This window comes from Zeugodacus cucurbitae, chromosome 4 (assembly GCF_028554725.1).
Source record: "Zeugodacus cucurbitae isolate PBARC_wt_2022May chromosome 4, idZeuCucr1.2, whole genome shotgun sequence".
In the NCBI taxonomy this organism is placed as follows: domain Eukaryota; kingdom Metazoa; phylum Arthropoda; class Insecta; order Diptera; family Tephritidae; genus Zeugodacus; species Zeugodacus cucurbitae.
The window spans coordinates 34,282,619-34,309,933 of NC_071669.1; the positions used below are offsets into that span (position 1 = coordinate 34,282,619).

General features: G+C 37.4%; 1 protein-coding gene across 1 annotated transcript in view; it reads right to left on the reverse strand.

Annotated features, from left to right (window-relative positions):
• LOC105219944 (cell adhesion molecule Dscam2) overlaps positions 1 to 27,315 on the reverse strand; it is a 134,680-nt gene that overhangs the window by 95,141 nt on the left and 12,224 nt on the right. The window contains exons 2-3 of the mRNA XM_054228447.1: positions 22,535 to 23,277; positions 2,137 to 2,273 (exon numbers count right to left, since the gene is read on the reverse strand). Of these exons, the coding sequence (XP_054084422.1) occupies positions 2,137 to 2,273; positions 22,535 to 22,586 (189 nt within the window). The 5' untranslated portion in view covers positions 22,587 to 23,277. The remainder of the gene's footprint in view (positions 1 to 2,136; positions 2,274 to 22,534; positions 23,278 to 27,315) is intronic.

The window sequence follows — 27,315 nt, forward strand, 5'->3', positions numbered from 1 at the left end:
GAATAGTTTACTACAACACAGCAAATCTAAAAGTGAGGAAATGTTCATTCTGAGAATTCGAATGATTCAAACCGATTTATCGTTTAAGTTCAAAATTTTACAGTTTCATATGTACATACATAGGTATGTATGTGTCATGTTAGCGCGTTGGAGAGCCATCTTCTTTATTTGTTTACACGCTACACAACAAAACAAAGTACGAACTTCGCCAAAAATATTTAAATTGATCAGAGACGTTATTCCCTGAATACATTAACATTCCATACAAATAAAAGCCTTGAACAGAGTTCAAAAAGCGTTTTAACTATTTCAAATAAAAATTGTGCGGGGCGAAGTTCGCCGGGTCAGCTAGTATATATATATATTTTTCTAATATTATTTGATTTATTGATCAAAATCTGTAAAATCTGTTCGTTTAATAATATAAGTTATAAAAATATTAAGTTATAAAAATACATATATTTAAAATTAGACAAGCTCACGGAAGTTATTGTGATGTTTGGTTGGAAAGTTGCTCTTTAGTAGGCCGGTAGATATCTTCTTTTTAGACGTGTTTGACAGCTAGAATATCCCAACGCATTAACCAATAGGTTTGGACGATCGCGGACTTTTGATATACAGTAATCCCCGCTTAAGTGCCCCTCTTAACATGCAAGACTTTTGAGACACTTAAGCGGAAAAGGCACTTAAATGAATCCCGCTTAAGTGCCTTGAGGTACTTACCGAGCTTTTTCTCAAATACATCGATTTAATAGTTTTTCTTTTAGAATGAATGCCACATTTATTTCTTATTAATAACAAAAATACTTATTAATAACAATAAATATGAAAAAAAAACATTACAAAACAATGTATATGTTTTCCTGTTGACAATATTTAGCGCATTCAATGTTAAAAATATTAAAAGGCACTTAAATGAGGAAATTTGCAAACAATTTTGTTTTCGTGGCTTAAATATTACAGGCATTTAAGCGGGAAAGGCACTTAAGCGGACGTTCTTAAGTGGGTAGTTTTATATGTAAATGTAGAGAAAAAACAACGATGTCGCCAGATATGTTCACTTAAGCGGGAAATGCACTTAAACGGGGGGCACTTAAGCGGGAATCACTGCATACAAATTTATTTCTGCTGTCGTCTATTTTCTCCTTTACCATAGGGATACTAAGATCTTTATTGATATTTTTATTAGGAATGAAACGCTTGTCTATGAGAATGTGTCCTATATAATAATAATAATGTATAATATACACTTTATTTATTAACTTAATGAATATACGAAGACATATGTATATTAGGGTGGCCCTTAGTTGTATGGAGGAAAAAAAAAGTTTCTGGATTCTCGATCGCACCCCCTAGAAATATTCGAATAGCCCAAAAACTAGTATATACAAAGTTTTGGGTCAATCAAAAATGGTTTAGAGGTTGTGCAAGGAGCTTGAAATCCTGAAAAATTAAGAATTTTTGCCATTTTTATGTCTCAGACTTCCATATTTCAAAGCCACACTATCTGGTTTCCATACCGTAATAAGATCTGCATTTTATTACCTTTCCACAATTACCACAATCTTAAAAATCGGTCGATTGATAGAGTTACAGAAATACAAATATGAAAGTAAATTAAATGTGTTGCACGTGCATTCTCAAGCGTCGCATGCTCGTAATATACCGTTATAACGGTTCTAATGTTATTCTTATTACCTTATTACGGTATGGAAAACCAGTAAGGGATAGTGTGGCTTTAAAATATGGAAGTCTGAGACATAAAAATGGCAAAAATTCTTAATTTTTCAGGATTTCAAGTTCCTTGCGCAACCTCTAAATCTTTTTTGATTGACCTAAAACTTTGCATATACTAGTTTTTTGGCTATTCTCATATTTCTAGGGGGTGCGATCGAGAATCGGAATACTTTGGAAAATAAGGCCACCCTAATGTATATACATCCATATGTATGTGGTAACTCCGCCAACTCGATTATTTTATAACTACAAATGCAACCTTGCTGTTAGCACGAGCATATCTGCTTAAAAGCTATATATGGTACATATGTATATTATACATATGACATATTTGTATATTATTCATAATGAAAACCATATATTTGGCCATAACCATTGAATTTGTCAAGAAATGCTTACCTCTGGTGGAGGGCTTCCATGTCCAGAGCATTCTATTAAGCCGCCAGTATTATTTGAAAACTCGATGCGATGCGGTGGTTCATGTAGAAATATCGGTCCTTGCAAGTCTAGCCCATTTGCAATTAAGCCAAAATCAGCTGTAGAAAACGAAAATATATTACATTTCAGTTCAAATTTCTGAATTTAACTAATTGTATACATATGTATATAAACTTATTGTTTGCAAGAGTTATAGAACACTAGTTGACTGTTATAGAATAAGAGTTCACAAATTCAATTAGAAATTTCAAGACATTTCAAAAATTTTAAGTACATACGTATACATACATATGTATATGTACATATTTTTAAACAAATAAAAAGCAACCATAATCACATCGTAGAGCTCGAGAACGGATTTTTATACTCTCAAGACTGATCAGGATGGCGGGACAAAATTAAACTCGTATGTCTGCCAAACGTAAAAATCAAAATACATTTCTTGATGAGACATGGCATACATATTCCTTGTCACCATGGGGAGATTGCCACGTCGACAAAATGGCTATAAAAGGCTCAAACTAACTCAAATATAACGTTATAAAAATAAATTCGGTACAAATGATCACATTATAAATCTTCATCTTCATTGAAATTTGTTTGGGAATGTGGGCGTGGCCTAGCCCCTAATACATTTAAGGTACATATCTCACAAACTAATACAGCTATGTTTATGAAATTTGCAGCTAATTTGCCTTGATTATCTATTTGGACATATCAGATAATAACTACGTCCCCCCCCACACAAAGGTTAAGTTCTTATCGGTATAAAACTTTGCATTAATAACTGCATGGGAGGTCCTGTATTCTTCTTCTTAACTGGTGTAGGAACCACTTACAGGGTTATAGCTGAGTTTACAATAGCGCGTCATTCATTCCTCCTTTTGGCAGTTTGACGCCAATTGGAAATCTCAAGTGCTACCTTCTCCACCTGGTCTTTCCAACGCAGTGCAGGTCTGCCTCTTCATCGGCTACCACAGCGGATACTGCATCGAACTCTTTTAAAGCTGGGGCGTTTTCGTCCATTCGAGTGTTGAGTGGCTCATAGTTTATTTATGAATATGTATGTATGTACACAATTTTACTATATATATTTTATTTGTGTGCATACAAGCATACTAAGGGGTGTAGTGTAATAATTCAAGTATAAATTTACCTTTTATTACCTTTGAAGGATCTGAGTTTTAAAAATTAGCAGAATTTTTTATTAAAATTGGATCAAAATACGGCGAAAATGTTAACATACATGATCTACATACTTCCTAATGCAACTACTATATCGCGGAGGGTTAGTAACACGAAGTTAAATCATATTTAGAAACAAGTAAGGAAAGGCTATGTTCGGGTGCAACCGAACATTTTATACTCTCGCAATTTATTGAAGAAATTTTATTAAGATAACGCACAAATTTACCCATAAATTCGGCATAAAGTTTAATAGAATAACGAAAATCGTCCTATATAGTGTATGAAGGCTGAGGTAATTCCTGAACCGATTTCATTCAATTTCACCAGCAAGGTACACTATATCCAATACTATACGCTCACTTAATTTTGCTAAGATATATCACATTTTTAACCAATACATATATGCGTAATAAAGCCCAACGAATTTTTGAAAAACCTGTAATTAGGTATATGGGAGCTAGGGGATGATATTTTTGCAAAACCTATAATTATATATATGGGAGCTAGGAGATGTTGTGACCCGATTTTAATAATTTTTGGAACAGAGACACACTATTGGAAGAAAACAATTTTCTCTGAATTACATTAAATTAGTTGAGAGATTTACCCATATTTTCGGTTAAAATTTAACCTTAGACGCTGAGTTCAACATGTTCGATATCTGGGGCCTTGAAAAGTTATAGTCCGTTTTCGACAATTTATTCACAAGTGATGCCACAGATCATATACTGTATTTGTGTAAAGTTTTATTTTGCTATCATCATTGGTTCCTAATGTATATATTATAAAGTGAAGGATTCAGATGGAATTCAAAATTGAGTTATAAAGAAAGTAGTCGTGGTTGTGAACTGATTTCAAACAATTTTCCACACATGTCATCAGGGTGTCAATAAAATATTATATACCGAATTTCATTGAAATCTGTCGAGTAGTTCCTGAGATATGGTTTTTGACCCATAAGTGGGCGATGACACTCCCATTTCACATTTTGTAAAAAGATCTGAGTGCAGCTTCCTTCTGCTATCATTTCTGTGAAATTTTGTGTTTCTGACGTTTCTCGTTAGTGAGTTAACGCACTTTTAGTCATTTTCAACCTAACCTTTGTATGGGAGGTGGGCGTGGTTATCATCCGATTTCTGTCATTTTTGGACTGTATAAGGAAACGGCGAAAAGAAATGACTGCAGAAAGTTTGGTTTATATGGCTTTATTGGTTTGCAAGATATATATAAAAAACCTCTTTGGGGGCGGGGTCACGCCCACTTTTCCAAAAAAATTACATTCAAATGTGCCCCTCCCTAATGCGATCCTATGTTCCAAATTTTATTTTCATAACTTTATTTATGGCTTAGTTATAGCTCTTTATGTGTTTTTGGTTATCGCCATTTTGTGGGCATGGCAGTGGTCCGATTCCGCCCATTTTCGAACTTAACCTTCTTATGGTGCCAAGGAAGGAAATTGTTACTCAAGTTACAGCTTGCACGGATGGACAGACGGACAGACGGACGGACAGACGGACAGACGGACGGACGGACAGACAGACATCCGGATTTGAACTTTACTCGTCACCCCGATCACTTTGGTATATATAACCCTGTATCTAACTCGTTTAGTTTTAGGACTTACAAACAACCGTTATGTGAACAAAACTATAATACTCTCTTTAGCAACTTTTGTTGCGAGAGTATAAAATCAACAGGATTAAATATTTAGAACCAATTATTCAGTACATTTTCTCAATTTGATATTTGTAACCTTGAAGGAGGAAGTAATATCAAAAGAGCATTGCAAAACTACACAAGAATCAATTGTTCTAATCACCTATTCTCTAACGCAGTAAACGCTGCATTTGAGAATACAAATGATTTAAAATCTTTGATTGGTGCTTGCAAAAGCCTAGGAAAATATTTCAAAAAATCAAGTCTTCAACATGTATTGCAAACATCGTAGTCGCGTGTTTGATATTAATATTAATATACAGTTTTACACGTCCGAACATAATTAGTTCCCACAAACTCCATCTTACCTAAATTCTTCATCTATCACTTCATCATCCATTGGTTCGTTGTCATCTGCAAATGATCTGAACTCCCCATTTCCAAATATTTTAAACATGGGTTCGCAGGAAAGTATCCCAGGATACAAATTGATACAATGGTGGAAGCAGCATAAAAATATTTTTTCACGCATATCAAAACTTGCACTTAAAATATTAACTATACCTGCAAGTAGTGCGGCGTCTCAACGTGTATTTTCCTTAGCAAGCAATTTAATAACTGATAAAAGAAATCGACTTGCACCCAAAACAGTGGATAATATAATATTTCTAAATTCAATATTTAAGACTAACTAATAGACAATAAGATCTTCAAAATTTAACTTTTTGCCGAAATGGACTGAATGTTTAATGTGTTATTTTGTTTTCTGTTAATAATTTACGTAAGTTTTATTTTTTAAATAAATTTTAATTGACTAAAAAACACAAAAACGTGTTGTGCTCTAACCCACACCAAGCGCAACACAATGCGATGTGGCAACCAATTTTGTCTTTTTGTCTTGGTGTGCATTGCAATAAAAAAAAAACGTAAATATCAAAAAAATCAAATCTAAAACATTAAATTTTTAAGCTAAATACATACTACCAAGAAAGCATAACTCCTACGGAAAGATTAATTATAACACTATGTTTTTAATTTATTTATTTAAATTATGATTATTTTTATAATTATACGAGGGCTGCTATATATATTTCTCTCCTAAAAATGAAAATAGGAATATTTATCAACGAAAATGGTTTTATTGTTTTTCAAAATATTCTCCATCAAGATTTATACACTTTTGCATGCGCTCAAACCAATTTTCGAAGCACTTTTTTGAGCCTTTTTTTGAGCGATTGTCAAATTGTGCGGGATCCAGGTGTTCATGCAATATGGAATGGAAGCTGGTGGGAGAAATGCATAGGCATGCCTCTATCTGAAGGTATGTTACATGACGGTCTTGCATTATCAGTTCACGTACGGCATCGATGTTTTCTGGCACAGCGGCTATAGTTTGGACGACCTTCACGGAATTCGTCTTTGAGCGAGCGTCGGCCACGATTGAATTCGTTGTACCAGTTTTTCACAGTGCTATAGGATGATGCTTCATAGCCATACAAAGATTTTAGTTTATCGATGCACTCTTGTCGCGATAATCCACGTCGAAAGTTGTGAAAAATGATCGCACGAAAATGTTCACGAGTTAATTCCATTTTTTGGCCGAGATGAATTTTTTAATTCCCTGTAAATAAAACAATTCACGATTAAATGACAAAACGTTCTAAGTGATATTATGCTAAAAAATGTCAAACTTTCCAATGGAAATGTCAGATTGAATCTGGCAACACTTAGTGTTGCCTAGGCCAGAAATATATATAGCAGCCCTCGTATATGGGGATTCCTGCCTCAATCCTAACCCTTTAAGGTGGGTTTCAAAATTTCAAAATTAAAAAAAAAAATGGTTTATCTTATTAAATAGTGCAATATGTTTAGAATATTATTCAAATATCAAAACAATCCGAATAATATTCTAAGAGATATACCCTTTGAAAGTTCCGCCCATCAGGCCACGTCGGTATGAATGTAAAAATTTAAACGCGTTTTTCAAAACTCAATTTTTTAAGTCGGTGAACACGACATCTCGAAAATTTATAAAGCGATTTTGTTCAAATTTTGCACACATCTTCGACCCAATGTATGGCGTATATTTCCCCTAAAAAATGTACTCAATAATTAAAAATTCAATAATTTCATTTTCGGTGTGGGTTGCGCTATAACGCATGCGCAAAAACGGTTTGAGGCAAATTTATCGCATTTGGTGTGCGTTGGCTGTAAGAACATACATAAGAAGTTCGACAACATCTGTCCGAACAAGTCAAGGATCGAACATGCCTTTTTTTCGTCTTGTTCGGTGTGGGCTGGGCCATAGCCAACTCTCTGCCTCATCATAATAAGTGAGCAGTAATCACACTTGTACTCTTTGCGTGAATATTTCATACTAAATTTTTGGCAAGTAGCTCAAGGTTTGGTTTAACTCAATCACTACACACCACTGACTCGTACAGCTCATCGTTCCTTCGTCTGCGGTATTCGCCATTGCCAATGTTCAAAGGACGATAAATCTTTCGCAAATCCTTTCTCTCCAAAACTCTTAGTGTTGTCTCATCGGATGTCGTCATTGTACACGCTACCGGACCGTAGATCAGGACGGGAATAATGAGCGACTTGTAGAGTTTGATTTTGGTTCGTCGTGAGAGGACTTTTTTTAATTGCCTACTCAGTCCAAAGTATAACCGGCTGGCTAGAGAGTCTAAGGATTTCTAGGCTGACATTGTTATTGGTGTTAATGCTCGTTCCCAGAAAGACGAAAATATCTACAACTTCAATGTTATGACCAGGAATGGGCACCATGGGCTGGGCTGGGCACCATCACAATCAAACGAGCATCACAAAATGAGATTGTGTTAGTGCGCTTACTGTGGTACCAATCCAATCAGCAATCAAAAATATTCAGTCTGCTTGCAGAGGTTGAGCGAGCAAGTCTATGCAGCACGGTTGCACAATAAGAATATATGCACGTGATAATGAATGTAAAAATTAATAATAATTTATATTTAATATAAATTATAGTAAAATTGCGTAATGTAATAATTTAAAAAAGTAATTTTAAGCTATTTTATAATGAAAAAAATTGTTTTCATTTCATACGTAAAATATATAACTCCGTCCGCATCGACCTGCTCAGTCAACTGCTGATTGCAGACTGATTTTATCGTCGTTTATTTATCGTATTGTCCCATCATAGGTGCTCGTTTTACGCTCTTCGCTTGTGCGTGTTAGTGACAATCGATGTGTGTACGTATACGATCACTTACGCTCTTTTAGCACCTGCTAAGACTTTGCCCATGCCTGGTTATGACTATCAACCACTGTTCAACCGCAAGTCACTACTTGGGAGCCGAGAGGCGAATGCGCTGACTGTTTATTTGATGACAAGAGATATTTCGTCTTGTCCTCATTCACTACCAGACCCACCAGTCGATCATTTCCCCTGACAGGTCCTTTTCCTCATCATATCAGGTCCGGTATTACGTATATATTCTAATGAAATACAGAGGGAATGTTTCCCTTATAAAAGTGTATTTCTATTGTTGTTACTCCTATGAGCCTTGTAAATTGCTTATAAGTTTGTTTAGAGCTTATAGCTGAGTATTTCATAGTCTTGGTCAAAAACAATGTTTTCAAAAGTGGCAGTTTTGGTGTTTGAAATTCATTCATTAAGCCAATAAAATTGTATATCCCTGAAAAGTTGAAAATTTCAAACTTCGACATCGTCGCACATTGGACCTAGTCAATTATAAAAATTAATTAGTGTTTAATATGTTTTAATCGAAGTATAAATAAATATTTTAAAAATATTGTATATTAATAATTCATTAAAAAAGTCATATACTCTTTTTTATTTATTATGAAATCATGTTTATTGGATCTGAACAAAGAAACAATCAAAGAGGGATTTCAGTATAACGTTAAGGTTTATTACACAGTATTTATTCCTGAGGTCTCACCTTAAAAACTAGGTGCTCTGGCAGTATAACTCAAAGCTTTTGTTAAACCTAGGTAATTTACGGGCGTTTAGTCAGTCCTCATTGAAAAGCAATAAGCTTAGTAATAAAATGTGTGTAACGGCGTCTTTTCGGACTTCCTTTTTTAACCAATGAAGCAACAGCACTGTTATAGAAATAAAAAAATCCATCAAACTCACTGCATCAATAGGATAGGACCGGATTTGTACAACAAAGGTAAAGTGTACAACACATTCTTTTACTAATGGATTGTTTTATAACGGTATGGGAAGGGACGAATTTATTTTTTTTTATGCGTATTTCAAAACAACATTATACTCGTATATGTGAATTTGTAAAGCGGGATTCTTCTATTCATTCGTATCTGACTTTGTTTGAATCTACTACTTTAGTTGCCACATAAACAGAAAGAGGTATCAAATTTATTTGCATCGTTAAAAACATCCCTCTTAAGCTAAATATTTTTTCATAACACTTTTCTTGTCTGCAACTCTACTGCATTGGCGCAACATTTTATCAACAGCAACACATCATTATCACAGCTGGCGATTATTTTGAGTGCCGTAGGCATGAACATCCTGCTTATAATAACAACCCTGCATCCTAACATTTGAGGTTATTCGCTTTTCGAGGGTGTGTTGTTGAACTTGCTTACCTGTATCCCACCTACAGCTTAACCATTCCGATGGTCTTCTTGCTGTTGTCTGTTTGTTTATGCCCGTAGTACGTATGTATGTTTTTATACTCTCGCAACAAAGTTGCTACGAGAGTATTTAGTTTTGTCCATATAACGGTTGGTTGTAAGTCCTAAAACTAAACGAGTTAGATATAGGGTTATATATATCAAAATGATCAGGGTGACGAGAAAAGTTCAAATCCGGATGTCTGTCTGTCCGTCCGTCCGTGCAAGCTGTAACTTGAGTAAAAATTGAGATATCTTAATGAAACTTGTAACACGTGTTCCTTGGCACCATAAGAAGGTTCAGCAAAATCGGACCACTGCCACGCCCACAAAATGGCGAAAACCGAAAACACATAAAGTGCCATAACTAAGCCATAAATAAAGCTATGGAAATAAAATTTGGTATGAAGGATCGCACTATGAAGAGGCATATTTGGATGTAATTTTTTTGGGGAAGTGAGTGTGGCCCCGCCTCCAAATAGTTTTTTTGTATATATCTCGCAAACCAATAGAGATATATTAACCAAACTTTCTGCAGTCGTTTTTTTTTAGCCATTTCCTTATACAGTTCAAAAATGACAGAAATCGGATAATAACCACGCCCCCCTCCCATACAAAGGTTAGGTTGAAAATTACTAAAAGTGGGTTAGCTCACTAACCAAAAACGTCAGAAACACTAAATTTCACATAGGAAATGGCAGATAGAAGCTACACTCAGATTTTTTTACAAAATGGAAAATGGGCGTGGCGTCGCCCACTTATGGGTCAAAAACCATATCTCAGGAACTACTCGACCGATTTCAATGAAACTTGGTTTGTAATAGTTTCCTTACATCCCAATGATATGTTGTGAAAATAGGCCAAATCGCTTCACAACCACGCCTATTTCCTATATACCAGAACTTTGAAGACGATCTGAATCGTTAACTTTACAATATGGCTGTGGCAGCCCCAATCTAAAAATCGCCGAAATCGGACCATAGGTTTTCAAGGCCCCATTAATCGAACACGAGGACCTCGGTGCTGATAACCTAATATTATGGTTTCCAACTTTCAATGGACTTTATACAATATATATGACGAATATGTGGGTCAAATTGTGTATTATATAATATTAATAAAGTTAAATAAATAAATTGCGAGAGTATAAAATGTTCGGTTACACCCGAACTTAGCCCTTCCTTACTTGTTATTTACAGTGTTGATGAGCACAAATTTTAATTTTTATTCAAAGGCAAGGGCAAATCGGCAAAGTTGTTACATATCAATTAAACATCACATGTTACAATATTTTAGTAAAAGTACTGTTGTCAATTCAAACATCACATGTTACAATATTTTAGTAAAAGTACTGTTATGAACTATAAATTTTAAAGGTAATAACAAAAAATTATTTCTTTCATCAAAATTATCGCTTGCATTATGTGTTTCTTTTTCGCAACTACGCTGTTCAATTTGAAATTAATTATAGGTAGATTTTCTGAGATCACAATTTTTCACTATAAACATACATCACATACCCTATATTTACACAAATCTACTAAGGGAGTAGGAAAAACGGCGAATTATTTCTCAAGATAGTCTTCTTTTAGGTAAATGGGGCAGAAGTTCGTAGCCTAATTCGACGACGAGGTTGTCGTGGTTGTCAAATAATCGTTGTCTAGATGTCTAATAAGCTCTTCGACCGTTTTGACTTTCTTCATATAGTCGATGTAGACCATAAATAAAACTCTAAAAACTGCATATTTTTTGGGAATGCTCTCACACTAGAATGAGTCGTTGCCAAGGCAATGTATGTATGTGATTGGCGTTCAACCGTTTAGCCGGTTATAGCCGAATCGATGAGAGCGCGCCACTCCTCTCTTTCCTTCGCAGTTCGGCGCCAGTTGGAGATTCCAAGTGTAACCAGGTCGCTCTCCACCTGGTCCCTCCAACGGAGTGGAGGCCTTCTCCTTCCTCGGCTTCCTCCGGCGGGTACTGCATTGAACACTTTCAGAGCTGGAGTGTTTTCGTCCATTCGGTCAACATGACGTAGCCAGCGTAGCCGCTTTTTATTCGCTGAACTATGTCAATGTCGTCGTATAACTCGTACAGCTCATCGTTCCATCGTCTGCGGTATTCGCCGTTGCCAATGTTCTGAGGTCCATAAATCTTGCGCAAAATTTTCCTCTCGAAAACTCCTAGTGTCGTCTCATCTGATGTTGACATCGTCCAAACTTCTGCACCATAAAGCAGGACGGGAATGATAAGCGACTTGTAGAGTTTGATTTTGGTTCGTCGAGAGAGAACTTTACTGTTCAATTGCCTACTCAGTCCAAAGTAGCACCTGTTGGCAAGAGTGATTCTGCGCTGGATTTCGAGGCTGACATTGTTGGTGTTGTTGATACTGGTTCCCAGGTATACGAAATTATCTACAACTTCAAAGTTATGACTGTCAACACTGACGTGGGAGCCAAGACGCGAGTGCTCAGCTGTTTGCTTGATGACAGGAGATATTTCGTCTTGTTGTTTCCGATGATATCAATATCATCGGCGAACGCCAGCAGCTGTACACTCTTGTAGAAGATTGTACCTTCTCTATTTAGCTCTGCAGCTCGTATTATTTTTTCCAACATCAAGTTAAAGAAGTCGCACGATAGTGAGTCACCTTGTCTGAAACCTCGTTTGGTATCGAACGGCTCGGAGAGGTCCTTCCCAATGATGACGGAGCTTTTGGTGTTGCTCAACGTCAACTTACACAGCCGTATTAATTTTGCGGGGATACCAAATTCAGACACCGCGGCATAAAGGCAGCTCCTTTTCGTGCTGTCGAAAGCAGCTTTGAAATTGACAAAAAGGTGGTATGTGTCGATCCTCTTTTCACTGGTCTTCACCAAGATTTGGCACATGGTGAATATCTGGTCCATGGTGGACTTTCCAGGTCTAAAGCCACACTGATAAGGTCCAATCAGTTTGTTGACGGTGGGCTTAAGTCTTTAACATAGTACGCTCGATAGAACCTTTTAGGCGATATTTTGCAAAGAAGCTGATGCATGCACCTTATCAGTTCTTCGCCGCCGTATTTGAATAGCTCAGCCGGTAATCTATCGGCCCCTGCCGCTTTGTTGTTCTTCAGGCGGGTAATTGCTATTCGAATTTCTTCATGGTCGGGTAATGGAACATCTATTCCATCGTCATGGATTGGGGAATCGGGTTCGCCAACTCCTGGCCAAGGCAATAATGAAACCATTAAATGATGGTATGTTACATTTACTATTGTATGTAATAAGTTTTGACACAGATGTTAAAAACAGGCTTGCCCTCTCGTTAATTTATTAATTATTGTCCGATTTCAACAATTTTAAATGTGCGATGCCACATCTCCAATTGGTACATACTCCAAAATATTCTTTAGTTCTTGATTTATATGTACATATTAGTGTCCGACCAATACCCAATTTTTGGGTAAAAAAAACAAAACCAAATAACATTGCAAAATAAGCAAAAAATCAGTCCAAATAATCAGTGTAAATATGAAGGTATAGAATAATTTATTTAATAATTTTGATACCCGCTTAAGTGCCCCCTTGTTTAAGTGCTTTTCTCGCTTAAGTGACCATATTTTACGACATCGTTGTTTTTTTCTCTAAATTTACATACATATAAAATTCTCCGCTTAAGTGCCTTTCCCTCTTAAATGCCTGTAATATTTAAGCCACAAATACAAAATTGTTTGCAATTTTCCTCTTTTAAGTGTCTTTTCATATTTTTGACATTTAATGCGCTGAGAATTGTCAAAAGAAAAACATATACATATTATTTGTTATTAATAAGAAGTTAATGTGACTTTAATTCTAAAAGGAAAAATATAAGACGAATTATTTGAATATTTGAAAAAGCTTGGTGCCTCGAGGCACTTAAGCGGGATTTGTTTAAGTGCCTTTCTCGCTTAAGTGTCTCAAAAGTCTTGAAAGGTAAGAAGGTATTAGGCACTTAAGTATTCGAAACTAAATAACTTATTTTTATAATATACTAGCAACCCGTTCCGGCTTTGCACGGGTTTTAACAAACATTTCAAAAGTTATAAATTTCTACACACACATACACACTCTCCCCTATATATGTATGTCCTTTCCGGTTTCTTGTGTGGGTACATTCAAATAAAAAAAGTAAAATGTAAAAGTAAAATCCGTTCTCGACTCTCAAGCGCGTACTTGGGAGGTTTTGAAATTTTTTTTTCAGCAAGCAGCTGCGTGCGATCATTACTAGACTCTCTGGCACGCGATTGCGATGCGTAAAGAATGACTTGCGAGACGATTTTCAGTTTCAGAAAAAGATTCTTTTGATACCCTCGCCTGGGAACTATATCCAGAAAGTTGAGACCTAGTTTAAACTGCCTTGGTACAAATTACTAAATTATTTGCTTAATACCTATAAAAATGTAATTGGATAGTTACGCGGTTCGGATAGGTAAAAGTTACAATATATTATTTATACAAATTAAAATAAGATGTATTTAGTACTGAAAAGAACTGAATATTAGTCCTGATCTCTTTTCATTTCCACAAAATATTCAGAATGGCAACATTTGCGAAATCAATCAATAAAAGAACTTTTATAGCGCTGGTATTTAAATATATTTTTTGAATGAAAAACACTTATTGTGACATAGCTATAATAGTTAGACAAATGTTTTCCCTATGTTATTTAATATTGTAGAACATACTTTCGTCTTATCATCAATACTTTCCGCAGCGCATGCGACGGAAGTCGTTTTAGAGCACTTCTCTTTGCTCCTTGGATTACGTTAGTTTAGTTTTAATTAGGATCCCTAATCTTTTCTAGCAATAAATGTAGATTTCCAATAGGGAAAGAATTTTTGAAATCGGCACAGTAGTTTTTAAGTTTATTCATAACAAACATACATACAAATCTTTCCTCTTTATAATAGTAGAAGAGATAAATGAAGCCTATGTTACTCAGGGTGAATGTAGATTTCCAATGATGAAAGTATTTTATATAATTTTTATATTTTATAAGTAGTGTTGACTTATTTATATGCAATAGGGGGAACTCCGCAACGTTCGTGACCCTAGTATCTAGAGACATCGTACATTTGATCTCGGAATGGAAGGTTCTTAACGATCACCGCTTTTCGGGTCATAGGTATATCAGTTTCAACCTGGACAGAGCTTGTCCAGTCTGCAAACCTTTTAGGAACCTTAGGAATACTAATTGGGACCTATATTGTAGGAAGCTTCGTTAAGCTCTTCCGGTCGCGCCCCCACAAGACTTAGTTCTCTCCGCCGGCGCAACTGACGAGTGTGTCGAAATTTTCAGTTCTGGCAGGATGGCCCTTGAAAGTTCCTGTCCTCTGAGATCTCAGAGAGTCAAAGGGAAACCTCTTTGGTGGACGACGGAACTTTCGAAGCTCAGATCTTCAAGTCGAAGTTTCTTCAATAAAGCCCGTAGAAGTGGTCTTGTTGACGACTGGGCTTTGTAGTCTGAAATGAATGGCCAAATGGTCTTCTTGGAGAGCCTACTGCGAAATCGTGGAGGGCTGTCAGGAGTCCTCGAGATTTAGGCGCATTCTGTCTAAGAGCCCAATATCCGTGGGTTAATTGAGAAATGGTGCTGGTGAGTGGACCTCGAGCAGCAAAGAGTCACTAAAGCTACTTTTGGATGCTCATTTCCCAAAAAACAATCAGCGGAAAGAGCATCCCTCGGAGAGCTTCAAGGGGCGAAAACGCCTTCGAAAACCTTCTGAATCGTCGGCACCTAACCTGGTCTTTGAACTCTTTCAAACCTTTCAAGTCCCCCGGACTAGATGGTATTATACCTGCGCTACAGCGGGCGGCCAAGGTATCATGCAGCTGGCTGGCCCCGATCTACGCGAACTGCGTCAGACTGGGTCATATTCCGGAGGCTTGGAGGCAGGATAGGGTGTCTTTCCCAAAAGGTGGTAAAAGCTCTCATTACTTACTAAGATTTCAGACCCATTAGCCTCTCCTCTTACCTCTTGAAGGCGTTGGAGAGGCTCATGGATCTGTACATAAGGGACAAAATCCCTAGAAAAAAGCTAATTAAAGCTCAACACGACTACTGTAAGGGCAGGTCGGTAGACACCGCCTTACTCTCTGTAGTATCGTGGTTAGAGGAGGCCCTCTTAAACAATGATTACGCGGTAGGTACCTTTCTCGATATCGAGGGGGCCTTTAACAATGTAAGACCGGAAGCGGTCATTGGTGCGCTAGACGATTTTGGGGTAGAAGTGAACCTTAAGCATCTCATCTACAATCTGCTCAGCGACAGAACTGTCATTGCGGAGTAGGGAATCGCAAATGCGATCCGGACTTTAAATAGGGGTACCCCGCAAGGTGGCGTTCTCTCCCCTTTGCTATGGATCCTGGTGGTGAACGACCTACTGGGGGAACTTGAAAATCAAGGCTGTCGAGTGACTTACTATGCTGGTGATGTAGCCTTTTTGGTCAAAGAAAAATTCCTTAACCCCGTATATGAGATGACACAAGGTCGCCTTGAAGTGATAACCCACTGCTGTAGAGGCCTATAATGTTATATGGCGTTGTTGTCTGTTAGAGGGCACTCGAGAAAGTCACACTAGCTAAGCAGCTGGAGCGAGTCCAAAGAGCTCTCATTGGAATCAGCGAAACGCTAAGAACAACACCAACAATGGCTCTAAATGCCATTTTACACGTCGCACCTGTTGATATTGCCGGTAGGTGCATTGCGACAAAAGTCGCTGTCAGGCTCAGAGACGCTGAGTACATGAACGGCCCCAGCAGGTTCACTTGAAATTATCCGTCGGTTCGATTGCATCCTTGACTACTTGGACCACTGCACCGGCGAACCGTCCCCTAGAGGTTTCTTCTCTGCGCACGTACCTACGAGGGCTATGTGGGAAGGAAGAAGTCAATGGAGGGGAGATGCAGTCAGCTTTTTTACGGATGAATCGAAGCTAAGGGGAAAGGTGGGAGGGGGAGTTTTCTCTATCAACACCAGCTTTAGGCTACCTGACCGTTGCAGTGTCTTTCAAGCAGAGGTCGCTTCGATTAAAGTAGCAGTGTACGCACTGCTCCGTATGGTGACCTCTTTTAGGGAGGTACGTTCTGGGCTAGTAAAGGAGTGTCTTAGATCCTTATCAATAGCTTCTAGCTATTTTGCTATCCGACTAGTGTGGGTACCCGGTCACCACGGAATCGTTGGGAACTGTAAAGCTTGCAAGGGAGGGTACCCTAGCTACATTGACGTCGGAATGGGAGCGTGTTGGTAGTCCATGGTCCACCTGCGCAAGAGCGCTGGATATGCATACTATGCATGAGCTCGTCAAACGCTGGTCAACTACCAGCACTTGTGCAGTGGCGAGGTCTTTTTGGCCCTCTGTGGAGCGTAAGAGGTCAACTGCTTTCTCTGGGCAATGTCCATCTCAGCGCGATCATTGGTGTGCTTACTGGACATTGTTCAATGGGTACCCATGCGTTGAGACTTGGGGTAGTGGCAGATGCATGTTGCCAAAGCTGAGGAAGGCGAGGTGGAATCATGTAAGCATTTCCTTCTCCATTTTCTAGCTTTTGCCAGACTAAGATTGAAAACCTCGGAAGGCCCCTTTTTCGGCGATCCTAGCGAATTGGTTAGAATCGACATTATCCGTCTAAAGAAATTTGTAACAGATTCCAAGCGTTTTGCTGAATCTTAAGGGTCTTTGATCCACAGGGAGTTGTACTGGTATCACAATGGAAAACGCTAAGCTGTCTAAGTGAGATATTCTGTTTTTGCAGAAATCTGCCTACAAACCTAAACTAATCTAATCTAATACAGAGATCTGCCTACAAAAAAAAATTTACTCACATTTCTTCAATTAAATGCAAATTTTCATGGTCAACCAGTCTATATCGTACCCCATACTATTACCGAACTTTTTATAAGTTCTTATAAAATAAAAAAATATTAAATTAACTAATGTAAAATTTACACAATTTTGTATATAAATATAAAATATTTATACTATTATATTGATCGGAACTTTTGTCTTTATACTGTTCAATTATTACTTTGAGTCACTGTATATAGATTTTGTCTTGTTTCATATAATTCCATTTTACGTTTATGTATATATACGTATAATACAGCCAAAATTGCCGATTTTTACATTATGAATTAAAACAATTTTCACATTATTTTTTCGGCTATCGACACCTCTTTTCCATTGAACCATGGTTAAAATCAATTACAATTATCAAAATATTTCAGTATAACTTCAAGAAATTTCTTAACAAAGCAACAATGACAACATTCAAAACATTTTTATACTCTCGCAACAAAGTTGCTAAGAGAGTATTATAGTTTTGTTCACATAACGGTTGTTTGTAACACCCAAAACTAAACGAGTTAGATATAGGGTTATATATACCAAAGTGATCAGGGTGAAGAGTGGAGTTCAAATCCGAATGTCTGTCTGTCCGTCCGTCCGTCTGTGCAAGCTGTAACTTGAGTAAAAATTAAGATATCTTAATGAAACTTGGCACACTTATTTCTTGGCACCATAGGAAGGTTGCTTTCGAAAATGAGCAAAATCGGAATACTGCCACGCCCACAAAATGGCGAAAACCGAAAACACATAAAGTGCCATAACTAAGCCATAAATAAAGCTATGGAAATAAAATTTCGTATGAAGGATCGAACTATGAGGGGGCATATGTGGATGTAATTTTTTTGGGGAAGTGGGCGTGGCCCCGCCCCCAAATCGGTTTTTTGTATATATCTCGCAAACCAATAGAGCTATATAAATCAAACTTTCTGCAGTCGTTTTTTTAGCCATTTCCTTATACATTCCAAAAATGACAGAAATCGGATAATAACCACGCCCCCTCCCATACAAAGGTTAAGTTGAAAATTACTAAAAGTGCGTTAACTCACTAACGAAAAACGTCAGAAACACTAAATTTCACATAAGGAATGGCAGATGGAAGCTGCACTCAGATTTTTTTACAAAATGGAAAATGGGCGTGGCGTCGCCCACTTATGGGTCAAAAACCATATCTCAGGAACTACTCGACCAAATTCAATGAAACTCGGTTTGCAATAGTTTCCTTACATCCTAATGATATGTTGTGAAAACAGGCCAAATCGCTTCACAACCACGCCTACTTCCTCTATACCAGAACTTTGAAGACGATCTGAATCGTTTACATTACAATATATAAAGTAAGCACTAGTGAAGATATCGGTGCAGAACTTTGCACAAATACTATGTTTATAGTGTGGCAGCCCCATTCTAAAAATCGCCGAAATCGGACCATAGGTTTTTAAGGCCCCATATATCGAACACGAGGACCTCGGTGCTTCTAACCTAATATTATGGTTTCCAACTTTCAATGGACTTTATACAATATATATAACGAATATGTGGGCCAAATTGTGTATTATATAATATTAATTAAGTTAAATAAATAAATTGCGAGAGTATAAAATGTTCGGTTACACCCGAACTTAGCCCTTCCTTACTTGTTTTATTATGCTTTTTTTTATGTTGTCAACTCAAATAAAATTCTCTCATTATTGTCTTTCTAGCAATTTTTCCATTTTTGCAACTTTTAAACCCGGCCTGTACTTCCACGACTTTTAGCGAGACTAACGAACAACAAATCATTTGCATATGTATGTACACACATATTATTTACATTACATACATATGTATGTGGAGATCACCACTCCACACTAATTATAATAATTTATTTGTACTGTACATAATTATTTATTCGTACTTTACTTCTTAAGTTCTCCATTACATGTATTTTCTCCTAAAACTTAACGAATGTAACAATGTAAGGATGTAAAAGCATAAGCATTGAAATAAAGCACAGTTCGTCAGAGGTTAGCAAAGCAATCGCACGCGTTCTTTAATTCGCTATCGCCAACGACAACTACAACAACGTCTAGTACCGCATCACACCAAATTGGTGTCAGAATTTTCAAAGTTTTTTATATTTTTTAACCTTCGCCCACATAAAATGGACAAAGGATTCCAACCGATGGAAATTGTGACCGCACCTGTCAGCGATGAAATTCCAGCAGGCCCAGAAGCACTCACACAATACAGAAGCAGCTGGAGCGCTAGTGACACCCAACCTCAAAATCAAGGTCATACGGTCATACATTTAGAAGCAGCGAGTGAAGCTTCGCGTCAGACAAAGCCAGCGCAGACAGAGGGCAGTGAAGTACCGCTTGCTCATCAATGCATTCAATTTGCACCGCTTCAACGGTATTCTGCACATGAAACACATGAACGAATTCCAATGCCTCGTATAACCCCTAATGATATGGATACATGGTTCACATCGGTGGACTATTGGTTTAAGGCATGCAATATGAACAGCGATGCCCAACGTTACTACCATGTGATGGCTACCTTAGATCCTCTTACGTTACCAACAATTAGCCAGATCAGCAGAAGTGCGGAAAATGCACAACGAATTATAACCTCAGGAATTGGCATGTATGACTTTCTCAAGAGCGAACTCTTAAAGTACTTTGGTGAAAGTTATCAACGAAAACTACAACGCTTATTGATGGAGGAGATGGTACTAGACGATCAACGCCCGAGTCAACTCTTTAACGCCATGAGACGAGTGGCCGGAAACTCTTCGAGCCATGTGGATCCAACGCCTACCGGAACTAATACGAGCATCTGTAATTGCACGCGAAGGTACGATAGATGTCCAAATTGCAGTTGCTGACGCAATTATGGAGACATTAACACAGCGTCAAATTTGTTCATCATCGGAACCGCAATCAGCTCAGACTCAACAGGCATCGATAGCTCAACTAACGCATACGATTCACGAACTTCAACTTTAATTTAATAATCTACAAACACGACAACGCAGTCGCTCACGCTCCAGTCGCAGATTTTCTCGACGACGTAGTCATTCGAGTGCCCGAAGGTCTACCTCACGCAATCCGAACGAATGTTGGTACCACCAAACCTTTGGAGACGCAGCCAACCGATGCCGTAGCCCGTGTCTACGTCGCCAGCACAACGCCGGACAAAATACCAACACTCATCATGATTGACTAGAAGTTTCAGTCAGCGATGTAGATGTCAATCACCTCAACGCTGAAATCAATCAACTTTTTATCAAGGACCGTTCATCAAACGTTAAATACCTCATAGACACAGGTGCCGATTACAGTGTTCTTCCAAACAACAGTTTCAATTCTATTCGTCCAACAAATGTCACGTTATACGCAGCCAACGGTACTCCAATTAAGACTTACGGTTTAATACGACAACACGTGGATCTTGGTCTTCGTCGCAAATTCACGTGGAACTTCATGGTTGCGGACGTTAATACATCAATTATAGGCAGTGATTTTATTCGTCACTACGACTTAATCATCGATCTTAAACGCAACAAATTAATCGACAATAAAACGAAGCTCGAAGCGCCGTGCACTATTCACACAGAGTTGGATATGCAGATTAAGGCTTTCAACGTAAAGTTTCCATTCAAAAAATTGTAACAAAAAAAAAAAGCTCGACCACAAAAAAACTTCCTTATTTCGATCGACCTCCTCAAACCAAGTTACGACCTAGCTAATAATTCTAACAAGACATCAAATCTTCCAGTTGTGATACTACAAGTCGATTCACAAAAATCTAGAAGGGGGGGAATTTGGAGATCACCACTCCACACTAATTATAATAATTTATCATAATAATTTATTTGTACTGTACATAATTATTTATACGTACTTTACTTCTTAAATTCCCCATTACATGTATTTTCTCCTAAAACTTAACGAATGTAACAATGTAAGGATGTAAAAGCATAAGCATTGAAATAAAGCACAGTTCGTCAGAGGTTAGCAAACCAATCGCACGCGTTCTTTAATTCGCTATCGCCAACGACAACTACAACAACGTCTAGTACCGCATCACCACCAAATGTAAATAGATATTATGTATGTACATATGTATGTGAAAACTACTAGAAAACGTTTGTTTGGGAAAAAGAAAAAGGCTGTTTTTAGGATTTTCCCAGTAATTATTCGAACTTTTCTCACCTTTTAAACCTTCCCTAAATCTTCACGAACTTGTAATGTTCTAAAACAAGAAAAAATGTTAACTTCGACTGTACCGAAGCTAATATACCCTTCACATGTGCATTTCTTTTAGTAACTACATATGTGTTTAAGCAAATCTAAAGACGTAAGAAAAAGTAAGTAAAAAAAAAGAAAACATTTTACTAATTCTTTTTAGCCGGGTTGTTTGCTAGAAACATTAAGGTTATATAGTTAACCGATCTGAACAATTTCTTCGGAGATTATATTATTACCTTAAGCAGTAATCCATGTCAAATTTCGTGAATATACCACGTCAAATGCGAAATTTTGACAAACTTAATATACCCTTTTCAGGGTATAATTAGCCAAATCGATTCAGCCGTTCTCGAGTTTTAGCGAAACTAACGAACAGCAATTGATTTTATATAAATGAAGAACCGTTCCACCGATTTTGTGCAAACTTCACATAAACTATCTACTAAATAGTCCGAACAAAGACTAAATTAACATTTGGTTTGGATCGGTGTTCTTAAGTTAAAAAATTACAACGAAAAGTGGCATTACTTTGTATATAATAGATTATATTTAACTCATTTAGTTTAGATGACTCAAACAAAACTGTAGGGTAGAGCTTTAACTAAATAGTAAAAGTGGTAAATAATTGCAAAAACGAAGACGAAGAACGTAGCTGTATATAATTAAAAAGTTCTATAATTCATATACATATATATTTTAGGCTTTAATATACGTATACATTCTCGAAAATTATTCATGAACATGATTTATGTTTTAATGTGTAACTAACCTTTAATGGCGTATACGATCAAGATAGCCTTAAAAAGGCAATGTAACCCCATTTTTACGAATAATTGGCCTTTCCATTACAGTGTTTACACATCTTGGTAAGAATTTCTTTTATTTTACTGCTTAATGCCATTTAACATGTTTCCTTCTTCTCTCATTAGGTGTCTTGTGAAAGTGAACCTTTGTATGTGAAATCAATTCTTTGTAGAGTTACTGATATTTTAATATTTTAGCATATGTACACTTCTTTATTTATATTTAAATAACTTGTTTCCGTTTATAAATAACAGTATTTTTACTTTAAAGAATTCGAATTACTTTGAGTCTTTCTGCATGAGCCTTTACAAGCATACAGGCATGTGTAGGAGAACCAAAGATTGTCTAAAATATTCATCTATATTCGGTTAAACAACTTTACGTCGAACGTGTTCGTCGATCAGAATTGTGAAAGGTAGTTTTAGTGGCTAACTTTGAAGTGGCCACCTTATCTTAAGGAGAACTATACAACGATTTATTAATAAGTTATTGCATTTTTATTCGCTACACGTGACATGCGTGTAATGTGTGTATGTAATTTTTGTTAGGCGAAGATAAATTATTTAACAATTTTGACGTAATATTTCTAATAGTAGTCGTACAATTTCGCTTCACTTCATGAATACGTTTAGTACTTCCGGTGTAATTGTGTAAGCGCACCATATCATTAAATCACATCTTTACCAAGCCAAGAAGTAACTTTTTAACCTGTAAATGAAAAAAAAAATGTATAAAACTATTGGAATATTATAATGTAAATATCAGGTAAGAAATGTATGATATTATATTGATTTGTTAATTTGGCGTTCATCTATTTTCATTACATACACACCGTAATTACATACAAATAATAAAATTACCTACTAAAGTAGTAGAAAACATGGAAGGGAGGAATATGTGCGGGTATAGCCGAAGGAGGATGGGATCATGTGTAGAAGTTCACGTAAGTGAAGAAAGTTTTTGATTGTCATTCACTTGGGAGTGGCCAGAAACGATTCTTCTCCACGTGGTTCAAGCAGCTCACGACTTCCGGTTTAGACCAAGTATCCTCTGGGTAGCCAACAAAAAGTCGTTTGGAGACGAGCTAAAGTGAGAAGTCAATCCCGCTCCTGCGGTTGTGCGTAGGGTTTGGGACCCACCACATAAAAACGAAGTACCAATGAAATATCCAAAGCCTCGGATGAGACACCCCTCTTTTGATGACGACCCCTGCAAACGTTTTAACGATAATGATTTAAGGGCATGCACCTGGAATGTCCGGACCCTTAATTGGGAAGGTGCCTTTGCCCAGCTGGTTGATGTCCTCATACAACTAAAGGCTGACATCACCGCCATCCAAGAAGTGCAATGGACGGTACAAGGACGGAAGAAGGTGGGTCCTTGTGACATCTACTACAGCGGCCATATAAAGGAGCGCAAATTTGGTGTTGGATTTGTAGTGTAAGAGAGACTCCGTTGCCGAGTCCTGGCATTCACTCCAGTGGATGAACGTCTAGCCACAATCCGCATAAAAGCGAGGTTCTTCAACAACGCTAAAGTGGATAAAGAAGGTGTCTTTGGCCCAACAGTCGGAAAACTCAGCCTCCAGAACGAAACATCGCCAAACGGCCTGAGGCTGATCGACTTTGCTGGGGCCCGAAATATGGTCGTCTGCAGTACCAGATTCCAGCACAAGAAAATTCACCAAACAACATGGCTGTCTCCTGATCCAAACACGCGTAACCAAATCGATCATGTTGTGATAGACGGAAGACATGTCTCCAGTGTTTTAGACGTGCGTACGCTCCGAGGACCAAATATAGACTCGGACCATAATTTGGTTGCAGCGAAGATACGCACCCGCCTCTGTGCAGCAAAGAACGCCCGTCAACAAACACAAGGAAGGTTCGACGTCGAAAAGTTGCAATCGCAACAGACAGCCACGAAATACTCGACTCGACTTGCACTCCTGCTCTCGGTATAAGGGAACTGTGGAACGGCATCTCAAACTCACTGCGTACCGCTGCAGCCGAAACAATTGGATTTCGCCGACGACAAAAAACAAGCTGGTACGATGAGGAATGCCGTCTCGCAGCGGAGAGAAAAAAGACTGCCTACCTCGCAACGTTGCAAACAACCATAAACGTGCGGGATGGGATAGATACCGAGAGCTGAAGAGGGAAGCGAGACGCATCGGCAGACAAAAAAAGAAAGAAGCCGAAATGCGTGAGTACGAAGAGCTTGAGAAGCTGGCAGACAGAGGTAATGCTCGAAAATTATACGAATTAATAGATGTTCCACTATCCGACCATAAAGAAATTCGAATAGCAATTACCCGCTTGAAGAACAACAAAGATAGATTACCGGCCGAGCTATTCAAATACGGCGTCGAAGAACTGATAAGGTGCATGCATCAGCTTCTTTGCAAAATATGGTCGGGAGAAAGCATGCCTGACGATTGGAATCTCAGTGTGCTCTGCCCAATCCATAAAAAGGGAAATCCCACAATCTGTGCCAATAACCGAGGGATAAGCCTTCTAAATATCGCCTATAAGGTTTTATCGAGCGTGCTGTGTGAAAGACTAAAGCCCACCGTCAACAAACTGATTGAACCTTATCAGTGTGGCTTTAGACATGGAAAATCCACAACTGACCAGATATTCACCATGCGCCAAATCTTGGAGAAGACCCGTGAAAAGAAGATCTACACACACTACCTACTTTATACAGCACGAAAAGGAGCTGCCTTTATGCCGCGATGTCCACAAAGCTAATACGGCTGTGTTAGGTTAGGTTATGTGGTTGTCAAAATGACGCACCTAGGCCTTTTGGAGGCCCATTATGACACCACTGGGACTGTGATCCCTCACACTATAGAGTCATCTTTGAACCATCCTGTGGTCTTAATAAAGTGAAAAAGTTCACACAATTTGATATGAGCAACAATTTGCGTTTTATGAAAAGTATAAATTTTGGGATGAAGAATTCGAATCTGTGGTATTCAGTGACGAAAAAAAATTTAATTTGGATGGGCCAGATGGTCTTCATAAATATTGGAGGGATTTAAGACGCCCACGGGAGGCATGCCATGAGCGCGTTCACGGTGGTGGATCGCTAATGGTATGGGCAGCATTTTCATCAAAAGGCAAGTCCAAAATATGCTTTGTTCCAGGCAAAATGAATGCAGAAATCTACATTGATTTGTTGGAAAACGAACTCCTTGATTTTGCTGGTGATTTATATGGCGATGAATAGATTTTTCAGCAAGACAATGCACCGATCCATGTTGCTAAGAAGAAAACTCTCGGAAAATTGGATTGCTGGAATGGCCTGCCTTAAGTCCAGATCTGAATCCGATCGAGGATCTATGGGGATTTCTTTCAGGCAAAATTTATGCATATTGCAAGCAATATGACAGCCTTAAGCAACTAAAGCATGCCATTTTGGCCGAATGGGACAAACTTGATATGTCTGTGCTAAAAAAACTGGTGGAGTCAATGCCTCATCGTGTCCAATTGGTGAAGATACATAAGGGTAACACAATCCCTTATTAACAAATTCAAAACTATTTCATTTATAAATAAAAATATATGTGCTTGGATTGAAATAATTTTTTGCACATATAAATATTTGATATGGAAATTTGATAAAGTATTATATTTTTTTAATTAAGAAAAATATTTGAATACAATTTTGTTATTTAATGTTTAGTTCTTTTAATTATAAAAGACAAGAAAAAAATTCCACATTCTTTCATTGTTTCTTTTTAAAATAATTAAAGTTGAAGCATTGCACATATAATTATTTGACTGGGGTACATACTTGGGAATCGGTGGGACATTAGTTGTAAACGCTTTACCACAAAGAAGATAGACTACAAATTGTTGATCTGAGTTTGAACGATGTTAAGTATTGAAAGAAGGAATACTAAATTATGATCTAATATAATATCTAGAGGTTATGACAAAAACCTAATCTCAATCAAATTGCGAGTGTCGACTGGTAGTAGAATAGTCTTCAGTCGATTGGGTCGATTATATTTTATCTTGCTATTGTGTAACTTGATCGACAAAATTCGAAAATTTCTAACGACTGAAAAATTTTTGTCGACAAATGAGCGATTGAATAGCATTCAAAGTCGATGGTCGACACTTACAATAGCACCTGTAGTCGACAATCGGTCAATAGTCGATTATCTCCTGCCAAAGACACTTAAGTGGAAAAATACTTTTTCAATATTCTTTATAACATTTATTTTTATAAAGTAATAAGTAAATGACTAATTTCTGCACCTTACTGTATATGCCATACAAACGCCCATTGAATTGTATATAACATATGTATGTACATAGTTCCATTGAGGATAGAGTCGACGAACTAATGACTTCTATAAGCTACAAGTAAACTGTTGAATAAAAGATACATACATATGTATGCCGTAAGAGAACAGAAGCTGTTTGTTAAATGATATGGTCTCACGCCCACTAACTATGCAGTCAGCAACAGCAGAAAAGCCGCATAAAAATCGATAATTCTCATTTGTTTCAAACGACTGTAGCAACATCAACAGTTTCAACGTTTGGAATAAAACAATAAAAGTGGCATAAACAAAGAGCAATACTCCAAAAAGCAGTTAGAAAGAATGGTGCTATTCAGTGCAAATACATATACATATGTACATATATAATTGCATGTATGTGTACTACATATACATATCTACATACAAGTATGTATTTACTTAATATAAATACAGGTCGAAAGAAACAA